Consider the following 20,778-nt stretch of genomic DNA (forward strand, 5'->3'; position numbering starts at 1 on the left):
GATGGTTCCATTATATTTTAAATCAGCAATAGCACGCATTCCTCCCCAGGCCAATTCGTAATAAACACTATAATTATCTTTTCATAGATTACACCTAATTGTAATTGAGTGAACCTGTAAGCTCCCTTCAGTATTGTTGTGGTTTTCATTGTTCATTTTTAATGAGCTTTATTTGAAAATGCTGAATCATTGATAATCGATTGCTATTCTTCGGCAGATGTAAAATGACAATTTGTGTCGATGCCTGGTTTTTATTTGGGGTGGGGGGGGGGGCGGTGGGACAGGACATCCAGCTTTAAATGTAGGTCTGCCCAAACTTGGGTCGCGGAGTGAGCGACGCATGCGCGAGTTGCAGAGTCGGTTGCCCGCGGGAGGAGTCAACGCTTCGAGTTCAGGAGAAGAGCCAGAGTGAGAATCCGAGCGGACAGGTGAGACCGAGGGACCCCAGTGACGAGAAGTGAGAAGGAAGGCTCTGCTGTGGATAGTGCTTCTCTCCGAATCCTCAGCTGCCGCGTCCAGGCTGTCCTCGCTGCAGACGCCAGTGGATTGTATGTGAAGGGTTCGGGGGGTTCCTGGTGCAAGTCTGAAGGGTGAGCCGCAGAGTGGAGCTCAGGAAATACTTAGCGGCTGCAATCAGGGAGAGATCTCCCAACTCTTCAGCACAGGCTTCTGACCACAGCCTCAGAATGCCAGAAAGGACTTTTGAACCATGTCTGCAAGACACTTCGCTGCCAGCGACTTCGATTTTCTGAACGCTCAGAAGACTGTGGAAAATAGGGCTGCAAAATCCCAACCAAAGTTCGAAGCAAAAACTTTTATTTGGACTTGAAAAAGGAAACCTTCCCGAAGTTTGCCTATTTGAAAGCGGTGCCAGTGGAGATCAGAAGTGTGTGTGTTGGGGGGGGGGGGGGGGGGGGTGTTGAAGCACTAGAAGTTTATTGCTGACGATCTGGCCAAAGGCATTTTGTTCCTGAATATTTTATTTCTTCCAAAGTGTTTCCGCACATCACGCCCACAGTTTGTTAGGAGCACTAATTATTTCTATTGCAGATGGACATTGTTGTAAATAGCCTTCATTCCTTGGAAGAGAATTAGTGCCGTTATCCTTTGCTTGGATCAGTTAACGAGGGAATGCGGCTGAGACGATTAATTCATTGATCTGGGTTTAAATAATTCGATCTGAAAGCCAATTTTCATCGTGTTGATCCTCGGAACCCTTACTCCAAGGACATCTCGTGCTTAACCCGTTTCATGCTTTGATGGTAGGGATCAAGACGTTAAGCACAAGATCACCGCAGAGGAATTACCTGCTTGATGCTGTAATCTTGGATTACTTGGTGACTGCTTTGCCAAAGAAATATGGGGGTAGGTCTGCAATGAGACTGCAGCATCGTTCGTGACTTTTTTTTAGGCGGAGATATACGTTTTGTTATTGTTCCCTTATAAAGGAACCCCGCAAGTATACTGTGCGCAACATTTTGTAGCTGTGCCAATAGTGACCATTTCTAAATTCGGATACGTTAGTAAACTAATGTTAGGTTCCACAAGTGTGTGTGTCTGTGCGCGCGCGTGTGCGTGTGTTGTCTTTAAGTTCAGTCGGGAACCTTGCTTCTTCAGTAAAAACTGCAGAGCCTATTACTGACACAAAGTGGCTTTTATAACTTGCCCACAGGCAGATTGCGACAGATAGGCCATCTAAGACAGCTTGATATAACTTTGATGCGTTACTAAAACCATCTCAAGGGATGCAAAGAGTAAACTATTTTACTGTAAACTATAGACGCGTACTTTTATACGGCAGGATATATGACTGAAGTCCAGTGCGTATCGGAACTAGTTTCGACGTGGATAACATGCATATTGTGTCAAATGGTAGTGCAGGCACTGCTCTGTTCGCAGCGTGTAAATATTGGATGTACAGTGACGTGAAAACACAAGAGTATGTGCTTAATTACATTTCTAATATTTTAAATGTTACAAATATAATTTTAAATCCGTGTGGTGGAAACCTAACTAGACGTTCCAAAGCGATGTGTAGCGCCATCTAGCGGAGTTGCCTTCGTTTGACTCCAAAAATCTAATTTTAAGCATGCATGATTCAAAAGCATGAAAGCCAACAAAAGCTCTTATTAAAATGTTACTCTTTAAAACGATTTAAAAATATTACCGTTAACATCCTAACGCCAAGGTATTGTATGCCAACAACGCGAATCTAATGCAGACAAGTTTTAATTTTCCATTCGAGACCACATTTATACCACGTTGAAATTCAATAGTGATCAGAGTGGTGCATTTTAAATCACATTTAAGCAACCCGTGTCAGTTTGGTGGAATGACGCCTGGAGAATGTGGAAAAGTACAACTCCAGGAAGTATGTTGAGCTGCTCCCATGTAAGGATTCCTAGTTCTTGAACGTACACACTTCTGCTGAAAAGAAGCAGTAATCCGTGACTAGAACGAATATGATTTGATTTGCAACCTGTTAAATTCACGATTTTAATTAAGTGCCAAAGAAAATCGAGCCGTAGTCTCAGATGGCCAGTGAGCTGAAGGCTTGTTAACCCCAACCACTGCTCGCTGACCCGGGCAGGGAGAACTTCTGAAAGATGGCCAATAACATGTATCTGTTCGAAAGCTACGGTATATATAAACAAACTTTGGCGAAGTCGGTAAACGCAAGACCCGGATTTTCGAGCGGCATCAAACTTCAAAAGTGAAAATAAAAGTTAAATTGGTGCATTTGACAATTCCTACTGCCGCAGAAACAAAAGATTGAGCGAAAACATAGCCATTTAGAAAAACAAAGCATGCAATATTTTAATAGATTACATTCATCGCGTGGCTCGAATTCCACACTGATCAGAAAAGCACCACCATTATGTCTAAACACTGACTGCGGAACCAAACGATTGAACTAAGTAGAATGAAGGGTTTGGCCGAACTGAAAATTCGCACACTAAAAAGAGCAACAGCAATGTCCAGGACAATTCAGACTTTCTGCGTTTAGAATCTTGAGTTTGTTTGTCTTTAAGACTTCCGGGAGATCACGAATTTAATGAAGCAGCTCTCCCACTCTCCATGCCCTATTTACAGAGGCGGGGTGAGTTTAAAACTAAAACATCTTGCATTGTTTCAGACTGACGTTGACTATTACAGTGTCCATAAATTTACATTGGCCGACTCACTTTTAACGGGGTCGTAGTGGCACAAACGATTTCTACATCCCTAACATTAAAGGGGTGCAGACATTAATGGGGAAGAGGCGGTAAGTATCAGAAGCAGCGAGTTGCTTGCCCTTGGGGCGAGGAGTACAAAAGCAAAACAGGAGCAGTATATAACCGAATGGTGATGCTCAGTCCCTGAAATGATAAGCTGCTCTTACTGTTGAAGGAGGGGCGTGGATGTCAGTGGAAGCAATAAGCTATCTGCTGTGGGCAGAAGTATAATGTTATACTTCTATAAGGGATAACGTGCTATAATTGGCTGGTGATTTTGAATCCCTCAAAGAGAAGGGGGCACTCACACCGGAGAGAGGGGAGAGAGATAAGAGCAGGGCGAAGAAGATGCCTGCCGTTGGAAGAGGCTGAATGTCAGTACTTGCGGGCTATGGAGTGTAATGCTGGAGGTGGCAGGCTTTCTGCTGCTGGAAGAGGGTTGGAGAGTGAATGTCAGTGGACACGATGAGATTTGGGTTTGTAGTGATGTTCATCTTGTCTTTTTCTCCCAATTTTATAAAATGGAGCACAAATCGCAAGTGAATCGCCAATAAGGGGTCACATTGATTTTTTTGGCAGAAATTAAGTAGTTGAAACTAATTTTTCCCCAAAAAATGTTTTAAAACACAAATTTATGATTTATCAGTTCTGAGTTTCCTATTAGCCGATAGCTGCTGCCAAAGTTCAATAGCTTATTAATAATTTAAATAAAGATTATTGTCCAGTCTTGTAACAATGCTTGAGACGTGTTTCTTTTTTGGTAAGTGAAAAAGCATCACGTCCCATTAACCACCCGGGCTCCTTGGCTCTTTATATTAAAGTTTTGACTGATTTGCGGGAAACGTTTCGCCTCATAAGACATTTAAAACGATGCAAGTGAAGGTCTTTCTAAAATGCAGATTCAAATGATTAGTGTTCGTTATGTTGAGACGGAAACGACATTGTACCAATGAAAGAATGCGATGTAACCAGTATACTGCAGCAATTACAGATAGATTTTAAAAACCGAGTCTCAGTTCAAGCCGTGTGATATGTCCATTCGAACCAATGCAATCTAGTCCCCAACATTAAAAAGGAAATTGAAAATGGTTATTTTATGATTGTGCAGCAATTGCGTTTAATTCCCCATTTTTGGCGAAGACTGCTGGACAGGTAACTTTTCAATGAATGTTGGTGAAAAAGCAGCGGAAACAATTCCGGAGTTACACAGCCGGGAAGTGCGCAGGGTTCTCGCTGCCTCGTTAGCTTTCAGATGCTTTGTTTTCGGAGGAGCGCTCTGCTCCTTCACTGTCATTCAAGGGGAAAGAGAGCCCCCAAGTGTTGAACACGGGACCTTTGGAATACCAGCCCCGAGCTGAGTTTGAAAATAGGTCTTTGCCTCTTTAAAGGGAAGTTTTTTTTGCGGAGGAAGGGGGGGAATTTCAATTCCAAACTTTGAAACTTAAGTTTCGATTTTTACACCCACCGATTTATAATTAATTGTGGGTGAAATCCTTTGCATTCGCTTTAGGTCGAATGCAAATCCTGTACGATCCTCGAGCGTGCTGATTTCAAATCTTAGCTCCTTTCTCCAACTTCTCCTTGTCTTGGCAGTGTCATTTCGGCGTCGTGAATTTAAACTAATCATCGATTTCAAAACGGCGAAATACTGAAAGAAAATGGCTGTAGAACATGTAAACAAATACCTGCAGGATCTCCCGCATACAACCCCCGAAATAAATACAGCTGAATTCGCGTCTCTTATTTTGATCCTTATTGTACAACCGTATTAGGAAAGTAACGTTTGTATTGTAAAGAAACCTCATCCGCTTTGTGTGAGGTGCTTCTCTGTCCGCGCTGTACCACTGGCTGCAATCCGCAATGAGCTGCAATCATTTCGTATAAAGTTATAGCTGAGCGCCCCTAGTTACCCGGCACCTTGTGTACATACACAGAGGATGGTTTGGATGTTGCTTTTCAATTTGGCTTTGGACATTGGAATTTTCAGATAAGTAAGTATATCTCGAGACAAGTTTAATGACAAATGAACAGTCTGTGACATCTTGGTGATTGATGTCGGGATACGGATATAAGGTGAGGCTGCTCTGTGCTGCATCATGTTTGGGCACTGGACAGGGAGAAGCTCGATAAAGATGTCTGGCCCGCTGACTGTCATCTCCCCCCACCCCCCTCTCCGTTTCTCCGCTTCTAAAAGGGCATCTTTAGCTTGGTATAGAGAAGAACTGATACTTATTTGCATTCTAAGAATATAAAAAGATAACAGAAAGGTCAGAGGAATGGGGTTAGAGGAGAGAGCTCCAATTGAACAGTAGCAGGGCTAACAAGTGGGCTCGAATTTTATGATAGTCCCGGTCGCTTGTAGAAATAAGTGGTTCCTATTCCTATTCCCTACTGACACCGATGGCAGTAAGACAATACTAATCTGAACATATAGGTGTAAATAATTCTTGGTTCCATGTCTTACAGTCGGTCATTATTCTCATCTCCCTCTGTCACTGGTACTAATTTGGAAATCAGGGTTTTAGAAGTATATTGTAGCCCAGCCCATGTGATTGAAACTGTTTCCTGTTTAAATATTTCTGCTTAGGAACACATTTACATAACTTTTTGATGCTATACTAACATGTACTAAGTGCACTTAGTCCATTTTATATAAACAAATATTGTGACTACTAGCGGTAGTGCACTTATCTCGCATTGATTATCATCAAACAGCCATAGCAGGACGGTTGACTCCACACAATCCTATCATCTGTTAGTGTATCAGATTGCAGTCTGAATATTTCAGTGATAAAACATGAAAAGCAGAACAGAGCCCACAGGACATTTTATTTTATCTATCAGTCTAAAGACTGGAATTTAACGTGAACCGTACTGCTCATTAAATAAAAAATAAGGACATGATGAAACTGGATTTCCTTCTCCACATCTTTTATGTTAATATCTTCAACCTCCGTTACTGTAAACTGCCTGCGGAAACCCAGTCAAATATTTCATTTCATGCTTCATCACTTTATGTTTATATTTCTGTTTATTTTTTTACCATAAGGTCTGTTTGCCCACAAAACAACTTTCTTAATTCTTTTCAGGGTGAGTTAGTTTGTTAAAAGCAACTCTCAGAATATTCTGCTATTCGCAGTTTTCCCCTCAACACCACTGTTCTTACAGAAGCGGCAAATTAAAACCGTTAGCTCAACAGCATTGGGCCAATTTTAATTTTAACCTTTCCAAGATTACATTGGTCTTCGTCATTGTGATCGGATGCCGATACGGTTTGCTTGTTAAAGAAGTGTATTTGAACATTATGCAATAAACCCTATAATAACTTTAACAGTATGTCTGTGTGATCACACAGTTTGCTTTATTTTCACTAGCTTCAAAGGAGTTTTCGTGTTGCGAATCAAATTTACATTGTACATTGACTAGGATATATCCATTGATTTGGTGCTATCATAAGTTTTTGATGTAAAGTTCTTACTTGATTTCGCAATTTGCTTCGGGAATGTTTAATGATCTTTCTAAAAATAGAAGCCAGAGCGGGCGTTTGAAGCTTTATTGTAGTCAACCTGCAACAACAGATCGGTAGTTTATGGCATGTGGACATATTGATGCATATAATTCGTTCCTCAAAACGAAGATCAGCTCAAGATCAGCAAACTTTGTGGCTCCATCTATGTTTTGCACTAACTGATTAAATGTTTTACATCTTGCTGTCCAGTCACTTCTGAATATCCTAAAAAATGCCTTTTGCTTCAAACTAGTTTACAGCATGGCAGTTGCTATGGAAATTCCTATCTACCAGAATGCACTCTTAATAAACTTTTCAGTTCTTGATCTAATACTTACTATATTTCAACACCTATATAAAATGCATGTCTTCAGTTTCAGCAGTTTGAAATAATCATAATCAACATCTCGAATACTTCAAATTTTTTTCCACTTTTATTCTTATTAGTGAATATGGCCGATAACTGAAGGTACGTAAGACAAAACTGCTGACAGATTTTTAACCTTTCGATGCGCATTTGTATTATATTTTTGCAGAGAGGAGGACACGAGCACCTGCCCCTTACAAGCAAGCAACCAGGTCTTGCGCGCAGCAGGCGTTTGAGTAACCTGCAAATGGTAGCTGAAAAGTGGGTGGAGAATTCCAATCAATTTTGGGCGCAAACGACTGTCCTTAGGTTTACCTTGGAGGAGGATCTGACGGTTCTCGATTCTAGACGTTTAGAGATATTTACACAAGTGTGCTTCATGGAGTAGGTTAATCTTGTTCGACATACTAGATTGCTTTTCGATCCAAATGAAAGTTGCCCGAAAATGGACTATAACAAACACTGCATGTAAGTGGAGGTAATAAAATATCTAATCTCCATACTTAAATTAACTTTCTGTAACGCTTAGCAATATTTAGTGAGGGTACCTGTTGAGAGCAGCTGACCTATTTGCTGCATAGCTTCCGACACATTTACTTTCAGACTGAACCAGACCAGACGGTATCTTAAAGGGATACGAGACATAACGTTATCTTTTTTTAAGCCATGGAGTGTTCCCTTTTACAGATGGTAATGTTATTTCCTCCATACAGTATTCTTGGGTTGACCGAAGGCTGATTTACAGGACGGTTGCTTCAGATGCTTAAAACTGGGAGACCACTTTCAAGAGGAGATACACTGATGCATCACCTCAGTATTGTACCACGTGTAGGTACATTTATGTGACGTTAATTGTTAGCCGTTGGTAAAATGAAAATTAATATATTGGCAAAATACTGTTGCCTCCTTAAGTTTAAGAACATTTACAAGTTGTATTGCCTCTGTATTGGCTAAGAGAAGCAGTGGCCTCGGTATATTAATAAATGGCTGAGATGAGTGCAACCAATTCCATTACTTAAATTCGATTATAACTAGTAGGTATCTATTACATGACATGAGAAAAAATGGATACTAGAAACGTTTAATCTGGAAACGTCGACTTTGTGTTCATGTTTTAGATTAATAGAAACGAAACAGTAGTTTCCTTCTCAGTTGACGGGCCCTTTCTTGATGCAGTTGCGTTACATCGCGCTGTCACATTTTCATGCGTGTTCAGCATGATTGGTCGGTTGGCAGTCAGTTATCCTACATATTCACGCCAGAAGAGCAACTCGTAGAACAATGCAATCATATCCACATGCACGATTCTGGCAATCAATCTAAATGTATTACATTGCAAATGGATCGTACTTCACTGCTCTTTTTGTACTTTTGATTTTTTAGTGGGATTCTTTCAGTTGAAACCCAAACATTTTAAATGTCACCCAGGTATCCAAGAAAGTCCGCGGCTTTAGATTGTAATGTGCTTGCAAAACTTCTTTGGCTTTGTACAGCCCGAAGATGGGAAGAATTACAAAAGATTGTTTTGCTATCGCCTGCCAAAAATAGAATGGGATGTCAATATCAAAGGACTGAACGGAAACATTTAGAATATGTAAATTGTTGATGAAAACTTATTTCTAATAATTTGATATCATGCTTCACAAATAGAAAGCAGCAAGAGGAGTTGTACAACTCCTGTAGAACTGCAGTCTGAAATTGGAAACAGGAACCGAGCTAGGCTGGAAATTGCAAGCGTCTTTAATTTATGGGCGCGGTGCAGTTCTATTTAGGATTTTAAAAAGTTAGATACACTGCAGCCTAGTAACATAGAGAACAGATGTTGCTATGGTCGGATTTGATTAAACATTGGTGACGGAAGTATTTATATGGCTTTGTAGAAAATAAAATACTTTAGAAATGTCATACTTTGACAGTTAACTCGAGGTCGACAAAGTGCAGGGAATAAACTAATTATGAAACCGACCAAACCCCTTCAAGTGTTGGCTTAAGTTCGCACTAAGTCAATATATTTTGGGTGAGTACTTTGTCAATAAATTTAATTTGTTCTAACATTGCGAAATATAAAGGGTCGTTTGGAGAATTGCGCTCAAAGTAAGGTTTGTGTCTGGGATCCGGTGCCTGCTTTGGGATGTAAGCTGTAGTGGAGATTGGGTTGATTCCTATTATATTCAGCGGGTAAATTTTAGGGGTTGTTAAAATAAGCTCTTCTTTGTGTGAGGCTTGGCAGATTGTATTTCAGAAAGTGTGTGCATTTATTCCACTACAGAGAACCCTAACATTTGTACATAAGACTAAAAGCTAGTTGTGTGTCTGCAGGTAAAGGAGCTGAATTTGAATCTAGCTTTAATGGCACGAATCAGAATGTTGTGTGGATCATTCCATTGCAAAGGCAGCAACATGTTCTTTCGGATGTCCCTTAGTTCGACGTGTTCTCAATTACCTGCATTCTCCGTGTCTATCGCATGGATTTCTTTAGGACGTGTGACGTGTGTGCACATTAGAAAGTTAATAAAATTACTTGCTATACTTTTTTGTATAATCTGTTTCAGTATCTGTATTGCTGCAGTTTAAAGTAAGGTCGCATCACTATAGACGAATTCGGTTTTTAAAAAATACATAAATCATACCTAGATAGACAGTAATGCTGGCCGGCCTTCCCTAGAATTTATTTATTTTAAATCGTTCGGGAAAACGTTTTAATGTTTTCTAAGTCGTTGCCACCTGTTAGCGAAGTGTTTCTTCCCGGGGGAAATATCCTGCAGTCAGTTGAGGCATGAATTCAAGTCTTCAGATCTACTTAGTTCGGCAAAGCTGCGTGTCTAAATGGAGTTCATCTTTACAGTATTTCACGTGTAATTCCTCAACATTCGCCTTTCAAAAAATCGTATTAGATCCTGAAATCAGAATTCGTTTTTGAAGTTTTTAAAAGGGGCTGTATTCTTACCCAGGGGGTATAAAGTAGTGGAAATATTATTTGAATTAGGACATCTGGATGTAAGGGACGGCACAGCCACTATACCGAATAACTAAAAATACAGCCGATGTGTTAAGGAACAGCTATTTAATCTCCTGGTAATAATCAAGCGGCTACTTTCTTGTAGTAGTTGTGCTTCTTGTACAAAAACGGGCTATGCTTTCGGCCTTCGTGAATATAAACTTGTCTGGCGGCGCGGGCTCCCACCTAATACTGGACCAGTTCTCATAGCGAGCAATGTCACGACTAAGATGTAAAACGGGCAATTGGAAGACATTACAAGCGAAAGTAGTTGCATGATCATTAATATGTATCGTTTCACGGAGATTAGAATGATTCAGGATGTTTCCCGCTTCAGCATATGGACACATTCCTTCCGACGATCACCTCTCGTGCTTTTGTACTCCAAACCCAAACTAGGAGTTACTACCTCTTGGCAAATATTGACACTTAAATTATCACCTCCTTTGAGAATAATTAAGGAGACGTCTCCTTTTTCGTTTGGTTACGTTGGCAATATTTCAAAACTATCAAAAGCAAACCCATACATGATCACTCGAGTACAGTGGTCGCAAACAGGGTGTTTAAAAGCGTGAAGTGATATTAAAAAAAATGACACCCACTCTCCAGAGTTAAAGAAGGTGGTTTGCCTAACTATGATTTATTATGAATCAAGCTATGCTAATCTTACTGCTGGTAATTATCCCAAGTAGGTGATCACGTCATATATTAATCTTTGTTTCTGTGCATAATATCGCGCTCTTGTTTGCCTCACTGAGGCGTAACAGCAACTTTATGACCAAATGGTCTTTCTTTTAAGACTATCTTGCCTGGACTGTAATTGTCCACCAATTACAGTGATTCAAACACATCTGGTAAATTATTCCAGATGTGTGTAAATCAGTGTAATTGATGGTCAGCCAATAGGAGATTAGAGATGGTCCTTGAACACAAGGAGCCACCTTTTCACCCAAAGGTTCGTGTTAGCATTATTGTTTTACTCGTCGAAATTCTTGTGAACTTTTGTCTATCCTCCCTGGCTTCCTTGATGTGCATCAGTTCTAATTTATGTTGTGCAGAGTGGAGGAGAGACAGTGCAAGGAGCGGTTTACTCAGCTTTGAAAAGTGCCATGGCCTGGAGGTACCTGCTGGTTACTGCCACTCTTCTATCGGGCTGCAAACAGGTCCTAGTAGAAGCAAGCTCGTGGTGGTGAGTCCATTTAAAAAAAATCTAACTCGAAAATGCGTTCATTATAAACGTCATCGGTGCATATGTGTGCCCGAGTTGAATTATTTCGGGGCAAACTCGTCCAAACCCTCCGATGTTATAGTGGTAGACATGTCCACGTGTAGACATAAACCAAGTACAAAGTCCTTTCATGTATACTTATCTGTGTATAGTTTGCCTTTAGTAAATTTTAACTGGCAAACAATATTCATTTCCCGATGTATACTTACAATTGCTGAACTCCACGTTCATTCCCCCAAAGTGTTGCACCCTGAGATGGAGAATTTGGAAATCGGACTGTGCGTTGTAAAACGGATGCTGCGGTAGCGATGCTTTGTGCAATTTGGCGGACCCGTTATACAGAGAATGGTGGTTCAGGTGACTTCAAAGCAATTGTCAGAATGCAGGATTTCCCTTGCACAGATAAATCTTCCCATTGGTGTCTTTTTTGTTAGGAATTCTGCCCCATCGGGGAACTGAATTCCTCTTGAACAAAAGAGTCATTATACCCCTCTGTTGTACCTGGACGGTAGAGTTTTAAGAAACCCGTGCTGGGATAGTCATTCCATTTCGAGTTTCACCACGTCTTTCCTCACACCGATGGTTGTCAACACAACTGGTAACCGACTTGCAGCATTTTCGTTCAGAGCTGATTCATTTGAATCGCATGAAGTATTATGATAGGATTATTTCTGTTGCACACGACTTGACATTGTGCAATGTCGGTGTTAGATCGAAACACCGGTACAAGACACGGCAGTTTTTCAGCCAGCGCCAGTTACCCACACGAGAGAGCGATTGGATTTCCACAGCCAGGTTTCAATACATTTGTCCTCTTTTTACACACATTCACACAGTATTCTCAAAAGTAATTGCACCTTTATTGTAAACGCTACTGAAATACAATTATAAACACCTTGGATTTTAGTCAATTTTTCTAAGTAACACAACCCGAACTGTGAAAAAAATGCTGAGATTTTTTCTATATTAATTAATGCTTTCCACTTCTGCACTATATCTATTTTGGAATGTTATAGCTGTTGTTTTCATAGTGGAATGGCTGTAAGCAAGGATATTTGCAGAATTACAATGGTTCATCAACACTTTCTAATTATTAAAAATAATTAATTTTCAAATGGTAAAATGTTTAATTAAACTTTTCTGAATGTCTGAGAGTTGATGTGTACTTCGATTCAATTTTCACACAGACTTTCTTGCTGTAGGCAACATTACAAGTTCATGTCCTGAATGATTTTAAGTGCTTTGTCTTCACCATTTACTACCTCTCTCCTCAAGACAGTGCCGTATATTTTTTGCCTTCCTTTTGCTCCTTGGCCAGTTCATACAATGCTTAGAGGTCTTCCTTATAGATTGTAGCCTGTGAAATGACTGTGAATGGAGATGCTATCTTTTGCTAACCTTTTTTTTCTACTTCAGGTCATTAGCCATGAATCCCATTCAAATACCAGAGGTATACATTATAGGAGCCCAGCCTTTGTGTAGCCAGCTGGCTGGGCTTTCTCAAGGCCAGAAGAAGCTTTGCCAGTTGTACCGGGATCACATGCAGTATATTGGAGAAGGTGCCAAAACTGGCATCAAGGAATGTCAACATCAGTTCAGACACCGGCGGTGGAATTGCAGCACTGTTGATAACACATCTGTCTTCGGCAGGGTCATGCAGATAGGTACATTTCCCCCAAAAGTTTGCAATGTCGCCTTAGGAATTGTAATATGTGTGTGTACGAGTGTATGTGTTTGTGCTGGTATGTCTGTGTTTCTGTTATTGCACGACAGAAATATACAAATTGCCACATCTTGTGTGTGCGTTTGTTCACATAGTTCCTTCCCGTTGCACAGATTGCCTTGCTGTTTTCCTGACTGAATTTCCTGAAGTCTTTCCATTCTTGTTAGTTAGCTTGCTTTTTATTTTTTCTCTTTAAATTATAGTATCTGATGCATTTTTATGTTCCTGTCTCATCTATGACTAATTTTTCTTCACTTATCCATGAAGTCCCGTTTGAGAAAACAATCTTAATGACAGCAACTCTTTACTAAAACAAAACTACACCAGAACAGGTAAGGACATACATTGACTGCAAGTAATGGTCCATTGTATTTAAAGTAAAACAAATTCATTAGATATAGTCAATCAATTTCACATATTCCATTCGGTGGCAAAGCTCACCTAACATAGACTGCAGTTGCACTGTGCTGCCACTCTAAGACCAGAATGTGCAAAGTACAGTTTGTAGTTGGCAAGACCCTGGTCACATTATCAGTTTGCAAATCACACCCTCACCACCAGGAGAGATCTTTGCCTACATTTGTGCAGAGCTCTGCTCCCTAATAGTAAAGTATTAATGTTTGGCGAGTATGGATAAAATGTCCTATTTTAACTAGTAGTTGAATTCTGGTTAAAGAAATGTATTAGCTAAAATAAATAGGGATTTGTACTTCATGATTTAATTTGGTTTTTAAACCCAATCCCTTCAACACGATTAACTAAAACATGTGGATTCTGCATGTATTTCACATCTTGATGAGAGAACTTTGAACTTTTTAAGAGCAGCATAGTTGTAGCAGGTAAAGAATGTGGTTTGATGACAACTAGGTCTTCAGCTGGATTTGGGTTGACGTTGGACTGGCCACACATGGTCACACCATGCTCAAAACTGCCAGAGATTTATATTGATTATGTTTGAAATGGGATTTTTTGAATCTTTCATACAAACTTTCACATTTATTGACTCTTCAAGTTTGCTAGCTCGATGCTCTAATTCAATTCAATATTTATCCCTCAACCAACATCACTAAAAAAACAGATTATCTGGTCATTATCACATTACTGTTTGTGGGAGCTTGCTGTGAGCAGATTGGCTGCCGTATTGCTTACATTAATACAGTAACTACCATGACTACACTTCATGAAAAGTAATTCATTGGCCGTAAAGCGCTTTGGGATGTTCTGATGTTGTGAAAGGCGCTATATAAATGCTTGTCTCTTTTTTACAAGATATGAGAAGTTTGACTTCTAGTCTCGAAGTACTGTTATGGAACCAAGTTGTATGTTTAAGGCAACTTTCATCCTAATTAACCGCAGCATATTCAAACCTATTAAACATTACTGTTAGCAACACTTTTATTCATGGGCAGGGATTGTGTTCTTCACACCTTCAGTTATCTGAACAAATATTGCCCATCCCTCATGTCCTGTGCAAGAGCTGGTATAATGACTGAAACTCATTTTATTTCTGTTTCTGTAAGCTTTTTGATGTTACTTTGTTATTGCTTTCCCTTTTCACTTTAGCCTTAGCTGTTGTATAGTACCACTGGCAATGTGCCCCAGGGCTAATTACTTTCCAGCTTTGACCAGCTGAAAAGCATAGGAACCAGCTTGCTTTCAAGTTGCATTCCTCCATCTGGAATCCTTCATAGACTCTTTGCTTTTCTTCTGCATCTGATCCTTATGTGGCCTCTTGTAGCACTTCTCTAACCAACAGACAAGCTCCTTGCCTATAGTAAAGCTATATTTTATTCAATTTTATTTCCTCTGGTTAAAATGACAAGTGAAAAGTTAATCTAGACTTTTATTACTCCCAAATGGCAAGTAACCTTTTCAAACTTCTTTTCAGTAATAACTGCACTATATTCCTGTACCAATGTTAAATGGAGTTACTTTTGTGTATTTTTTTATTATTGAAGTTTTATTGAATAAGGGGCAGGAGTTTCCGCTAGGTTGCACAGTTTTTTCAGCACAATTCACCCGAAATTGGCCAAACCAGTGTAAAAGATCAAGTAATTTCAAGCGCAAATTAAGCCCAACACAAGTTCAGTTTCCGCAATCTTTTACGCTGTTTTAAAAAACATCGTGCTGGAAGCTGGCCCTGCCCATAAAACTGGCCGCGTCCCTGATCGAATTAATCACCATTGCGTGTTTCTGCTAATTGTTCCTGTTTGTGGACCTTCGAAGAAGCTCTTAAAATTAAGCTTTTTTTAGGTGCAAGGAAATTTTAAAAGCTTTGAAATATTGGCCCAGAATTTGCAGTCCGGATGACAGCAAACTGGCAGCGTTTGCCATCATTCCGACTTTAGAACTGGCCGCAACTTTGGGGTTTAGCGCAGGCGCAGCCTAATGCGGAAATCCTGAGGTTGCGGTCTGTCATTCCCTGCTCTGACACAGGCTGTGTTGTGAGCCCTTCCCAGCCTCCACCACAGAGTTGGCAATCAGCAAACTCTCTCAAGTCAGGGAAGCTGATGGAAACTTTGGTTCTTCCACAGTAATTATGCTGTTAAATTATCCACTAAAAGTTAGACACAAAGGGTTGGGTGTAACTGGGGTTTTAACAGCCTGATTGTGCTGGTTCATGGAAGATTTTACATTTGGCAATATGCAAATGAGTTTGAGGGGAAACTTGAGCAAAAAGTACTTCTTAAAACCAGTGCAATTTTGAGCACAATTCGCGTCTTGGTTTGCCAATTGCGCCCTAAGTGGAAACTCTTGGCTAAGTTGACTAACAATGATGCAGACCTATCCTACATAAGTAGTGCTTTGTACTTTTTCAAAGCGGTTTTCAGAGCAACATTGCAAATTGCTCCACGTGATTTTATTGTGCATTTTTTTCTTGCTTTAATTCCCCAAGAAGATCTAGGTTACAGCATTACTTGTAAAAATTCTACAAATAATTTCCATATTCTTAAATGTACTGCAGAGTCGTGCTACAATTTATTTGAGAGTCAGCCATGCGGTATTAAACTGCCATAAGTAGGCTGTTTCCCCTTCTTTGGATAGCATGTAGGATGTACGACTATTTCATCTTTCTAACTACTAAGAGCCTTCTGGGTCTTCCCACAAATAGCCATGATATTATGTAGGAACTAGGTTATCAAACTGAATTTGAATGTTTTTTTTAACACAAAGTGATTGATTTACTCTTCTGCATTGAAGCCATTTATATTTTTCGTTAGGAAGCCGAGAGACTGCCTTCACCTATGGGATCTCTGCTGCTGGAGTGGTGCACGCTATCAGCCGTGCTTGTCGCGAGGGGGAGCTGGCCACATGTGGCTGCAGCCGTGCTGCGCGGCCCAAGGATTTACCACGTGACTGGCTATGGGGTGGCTGCGGAGATAATGTAGAGTATGGCTACAGGTTTGCAAAGGAGTTTGTGGATGCCAGGGAGAGGGAGAAGATCTATCAGAAAGGAACTTATGATAGTGCCCGGACATTCATGAATCTGCATAACAACGAGGCTGGAAGAAGGGTAAATTGATCTTTCATACATTTGAGTTTATTTATGATATAAAGACCTAATGTACATCTGCAGTAACAGATTGAAGAGATTTTTTTAATATAATTGTGCCAATTTGTTTTAATATTGCATTTAAAAAAAAAAGGCTAAAATCCAGTCCTGTATTGTATGTAGAAACTAAGGGCTCAATTTTCCACGTTGCAGGTTTTTGGTGTAGTTGAAGAGTTACGGCGATTTATTTGTGCCCAACTACGCCAAAAAAAAGTTGCAAGTTTCCCCGTTTTAACTTGTGAATGTGGCCTGGCATAGATTGTCCTTAAGCTCTGTGGGTGGAGCCTAAGTTCTGCGCCAAAAAGATCGGGTTGCCAGGGTAACGAAGGACACACTGAGGGCTGAGGCTGGAAAGTGAAACATATAAGACATTCTGGCCAGCTCACAGCAACCTTCACAAGCACCTTGCAGCTCTTTAAGGCAGCAGCTTACCAACATGAAAATATTAAAGAGTCTTTGTGCCAAAAGTCTATCCTGTAAACTGTAAGAATTGGAAAGGACCCCCCCCCCCCCCCTGCCCCCCCCCGTAAGTGCCTGGTGCTGCTCCTAGCCTGGGGCGAAAAGCCTCTCCTCCCTCTGGAGCTGGTGCCGCTCCTAGCCTGCACCGAATGCACCCCCCGCCAACCCCACCCATCCTCTGCTGCTGCTGTCCCGGCCATGGAACTGGATCTTCTGTGCTGATTCTCTTACCTGCACTGATTTTATTAGCTGCCCAGAAGGTTTTTCAGAGTGGTCATCTACGCCGTCTTTAAAAAAAATCATAGTTGACCAAATTTGCTTAAATGGCTAGAAATGGTGCGGGTGGCAGGTTACGCCCCCAATGAGGTAAAAAAATTGTAGCCTAACAAAATCGTACCTAAGTGAATTATGCTGGTGCAGAAACTTTGGGGAAACATGTTGCATGCCAAAAAAACGGCGCAGATAATTGGGGAAAATTGAGCCCATACAGTTGGGAAATTGTCGTATCGGCAATTTATTCCACAAGTAAAGGGAGTGTTTCAAAGATCTTCCAAATGAGTAGATAAACTGAGTATTCCAATGTCTTCTCACTATGAATATTAGTTTCATGAATATGGCATTAATATAATAGTGTGTATGAGCAGGAACCTCGCAGAGATGAGGATGTTCTAGGCCTCATTCATTGGTTGGTTTATTTCACATAAAGCACTGCGGCCAAATTATGTATCCTGTTCCATGCATTAAATTCTTCGCCTGTATTTAATATCAGTTTGATTTTATTATATATTATTGAAAGAAATGCTAGTCCTTGGTGCTTAAGTAGTACAGGGATGTAGTCTATTGCTGGTTAATGTAATACCAAAATGTCTGATTTGCATAGTCCATTTTTCACACTACTGATTATTGAGCTCCAGAAAGGCCAGAGGATTATGAGCAGAAGTGTTAAAAAGGTCAAGTGAGACTAGAACAGTTAAGACACATTTAAGAGAATTTTAGCTGGGCAGGTTCAATTACTTGAACTGGAAGGAACAGGGTTCTACATCATCTTAGTGGAAATAGTATGGGTCACGATTTAACCACCAATTAACAAAGTAGTCAAGTACTATCACCATGGCGAAATGGATGTCCAGTGAGCTGCCAGGTTTGTACTGTGCCACTGGCGGGGGCGGGGGGGAGGGCACAAATAATTATAGGTGTTTTTTCACAAGTACTTGTGAACAATTTTAGAATGCAATAAAGCATTACATTTACTCAGTGGGTAGTGTTTAAGTCAAAAATGGAGGGGTTCAAGCCCTACTCCAGAGTTGACTTCAGTGTGGTATTGTCTAAATGCAACATTGTCAGAAGTGCTGTCCTTCAGGTGAGATGTTAAACATGGCCCGTCTCTCATTTCTAGACATTCAGCTGGATGTAGCAGATCTCAAGGCAGGGATTTCTTCTGATCTTTCACTAACATTTCTCCCTCAACCAACACCACCAGAAACAGATTATTTGTCCATTAATTTCATTGTCAGCTTGTGGCTTCTTGCTGTGTGCAAATTTGTTGCCACATTTACTACATAATAGTAACTGCACTTTAAGGTTAGATAGAAGGTTGTCTTGAAAACTAACGTGAAAAATGTTAATTACAATTATTACATATACGTTTTAAGATGTCCATAACTTGTGATACATTCATCAAATAAAGCTTTCATCATTGGCTTGCTATTGTAGTGTTATCTATATTACTTTATGAAGCAGCAGAATGTGTGTGTATATGTGTATATACATAAATCTGAAAAGTTCTCTCACTTCACTATATAATTATATCTGAACTGGGAGAATCTTGCAATTTTTTTTGTTCAACATTATTTTTTTAAGAACCGGGAAGTAATGCTGGCGCTGGGGAATGGAATACTTTTTGGTACTTTGTTAGCATAGCATTGTCCTAGGTCAGATATGGACAGCCAGATGTGGAGCAAAGCTCCATCTGCTCTGTCGCTACACTACCCTCCATCAATGAAATGTTCTTTTTATGTGTTGGGACTGGCACCTTTTTTAAAATAGAAGGATTTGCCTTGCTTTTCTGTTTTTTTAACACCTTAAGTTGCAAGCCCCTCCTTTGTTTAATTGAGCATTCTTACATATTTGAGAATGCAACATGAAGGGGTTAAGTAATATGCTCAGTTGGGAATATTTAATTTCCATGCCTCAGTTTTTGATAGTGTGAGATTAAATAATACCAATCTCAATGTTCGGTGAGAGATTTTTATAATTTCATGTAGTAAAGATAACTGTTCTAATAATTTTTATTTACATATTTTATTCAGAATTCTAATTTAACTATTCATATTAATGGTTAATGTACAGCTTAGGGCTGGAGCATGGGGAAAAACTGGCTAACTAAAGAAATAAAGGACGGTATCCAATTAAAAACAAGGGCATACAAAGTGGCCAAAACTAGTGGGCGGACAGAAGATTGGGAAGCTTTTAAAAGCCAGCAAAGAATAACTAAAAAAATGATTAAGAAAGGGAAGATAGACTATGAAAGTAAACAAGCACAAAATATAAAAACAGATAGCAAGAGTTTTTACAGGTATATAAAACGGAAAAGAGTGGCTAAAGTAAATGTTGGTCCCTTAGAGGACGAGACTGGGGAATTAGTAATGGGGAACATGGAGATGATGGAAACTCTGAACAAATATTTTGTATCAGTCTTTACGGTAGAGGACACTAACAATATCCCAACAGTGGATAGTCAAGGGGCTATGAGGGGCGATGGGGGGGAGGTACTTAACACAATCACAATCACTAAGGAGGTGGTACTCAGTAAGATAATGGGACTAAAGGCAGATAAATCCCCTTGCATCCTAGGGTCTTAAGAGACATAGCGGCAGGGATTGTGGATGCATTGGTTGTAATTTACCAAAATTCCCTGGATTCTGGGAAGGTCCCAGCAGATTGGAAAACTGCAAATGTAATGCCCCTATTTAAAAAAGGAGGCTAACAAAAAGCAAGAAACTATAGACCAGTTAGCCTAACATCTGTGGTTGGGAAAATTATGGAGTTCATTATTAAAGAAGCAGTAGCAGGACATTTGGAAAAGCAAAATTCGGTCAGGCAGAGTCAGCATGGATTTATGAAGGGGAAATCATGTTTGACAAATTTGCTGGAATTCTTTGAGGATGTAACGAACAGGGTGGATAAAGGGGAACCAATGGATGTGATGTATTTGGACTTCCAGAAGGCATTTGACAAGGTGCCACATAAAAGGTTACTGCACAAGATAAAAGTTCACGGGGTTGGGGGTAATATATTAGCATGGATAGAGAATTGGCTAACTGACAGAAAACAGAGAGTCGGGATAAATGGTTCATTCTCTGGTTGGCAATCAGTAACTGGTGGGGTGCCGCAGGGATCAGTGCTGAGACCCCAACTATTTACAATCTATATTAATGACTTGGAAGAAGGGACTGATATAATGCAGCCAAGTTTGCTGATGATACAAAGATGGGAGGAAAAGCAATGTGTGAGGAGGACACAAAAAATCTGCAAAAGGACATGGACAGGCTAAGTGATTAGGCAAAAATTTGGCAGATGGAGTATAATGTTAGAAAGTGAGGTCATGCACTTTGGCAAAAAAAATCAAAGAGCAAGTTATTATTTAAATGGAGAAAGATTGCAAAGTGCTGCAGTACAGCGGGACCTGGGGGTACTTGTGCATGAAACACAAAAGGATAGTATGCAG

The 20,778-nt window shown here is 40.1% G+C and overlaps 1 protein-coding gene across 2 annotated transcripts in view; it reads left to right on the top strand.

The window, feature by feature from the left end:
• Window positions 1–931: 931 nt before the first annotated feature.
• wnt5a (wingless-type MMTV integration site family, member 5a) overlaps window positions 932–20,778 on the top strand; it is a 40,403-nt gene continuing 20,556 nt past the window's right edge. Inside the window, exons 1-5 of one of the 2 annotated variants that reach the window (XM_070895294.1) lie at window positions 932–1,365; window positions 7,804–7,918; window positions 11,147–11,277; window positions 12,733–12,980; window positions 16,261–16,553. In XM_070895294.1, the coding sequence (XP_070751395.1) occupies window positions 7,850–7,918; window positions 11,147–11,277; window positions 12,733–12,980; window positions 16,261–16,553 (741 nt within the window). In that variant the 5' untranslated portion in view covers window positions 932–1,365; window positions 7,804–7,849. The remainder of the gene's footprint in view (window positions 1,366–7,803; window positions 7,919–11,146; window positions 11,278–12,732; window positions 12,981–16,260; window positions 16,554–20,778) is intronic. The other variant, XM_070895295.1, reaches the window with a different exon arrangement.

This window comes from Pristiophorus japonicus, chromosome 12, assembly GCF_044704955.1.
Source record: "Pristiophorus japonicus isolate sPriJap1 chromosome 12, sPriJap1.hap1, whole genome shotgun sequence".
NCBI lineage: Eukaryota > Metazoa > Chordata > Chondrichthyes > Pristiophoridae > Pristiophorus > Pristiophorus japonicus.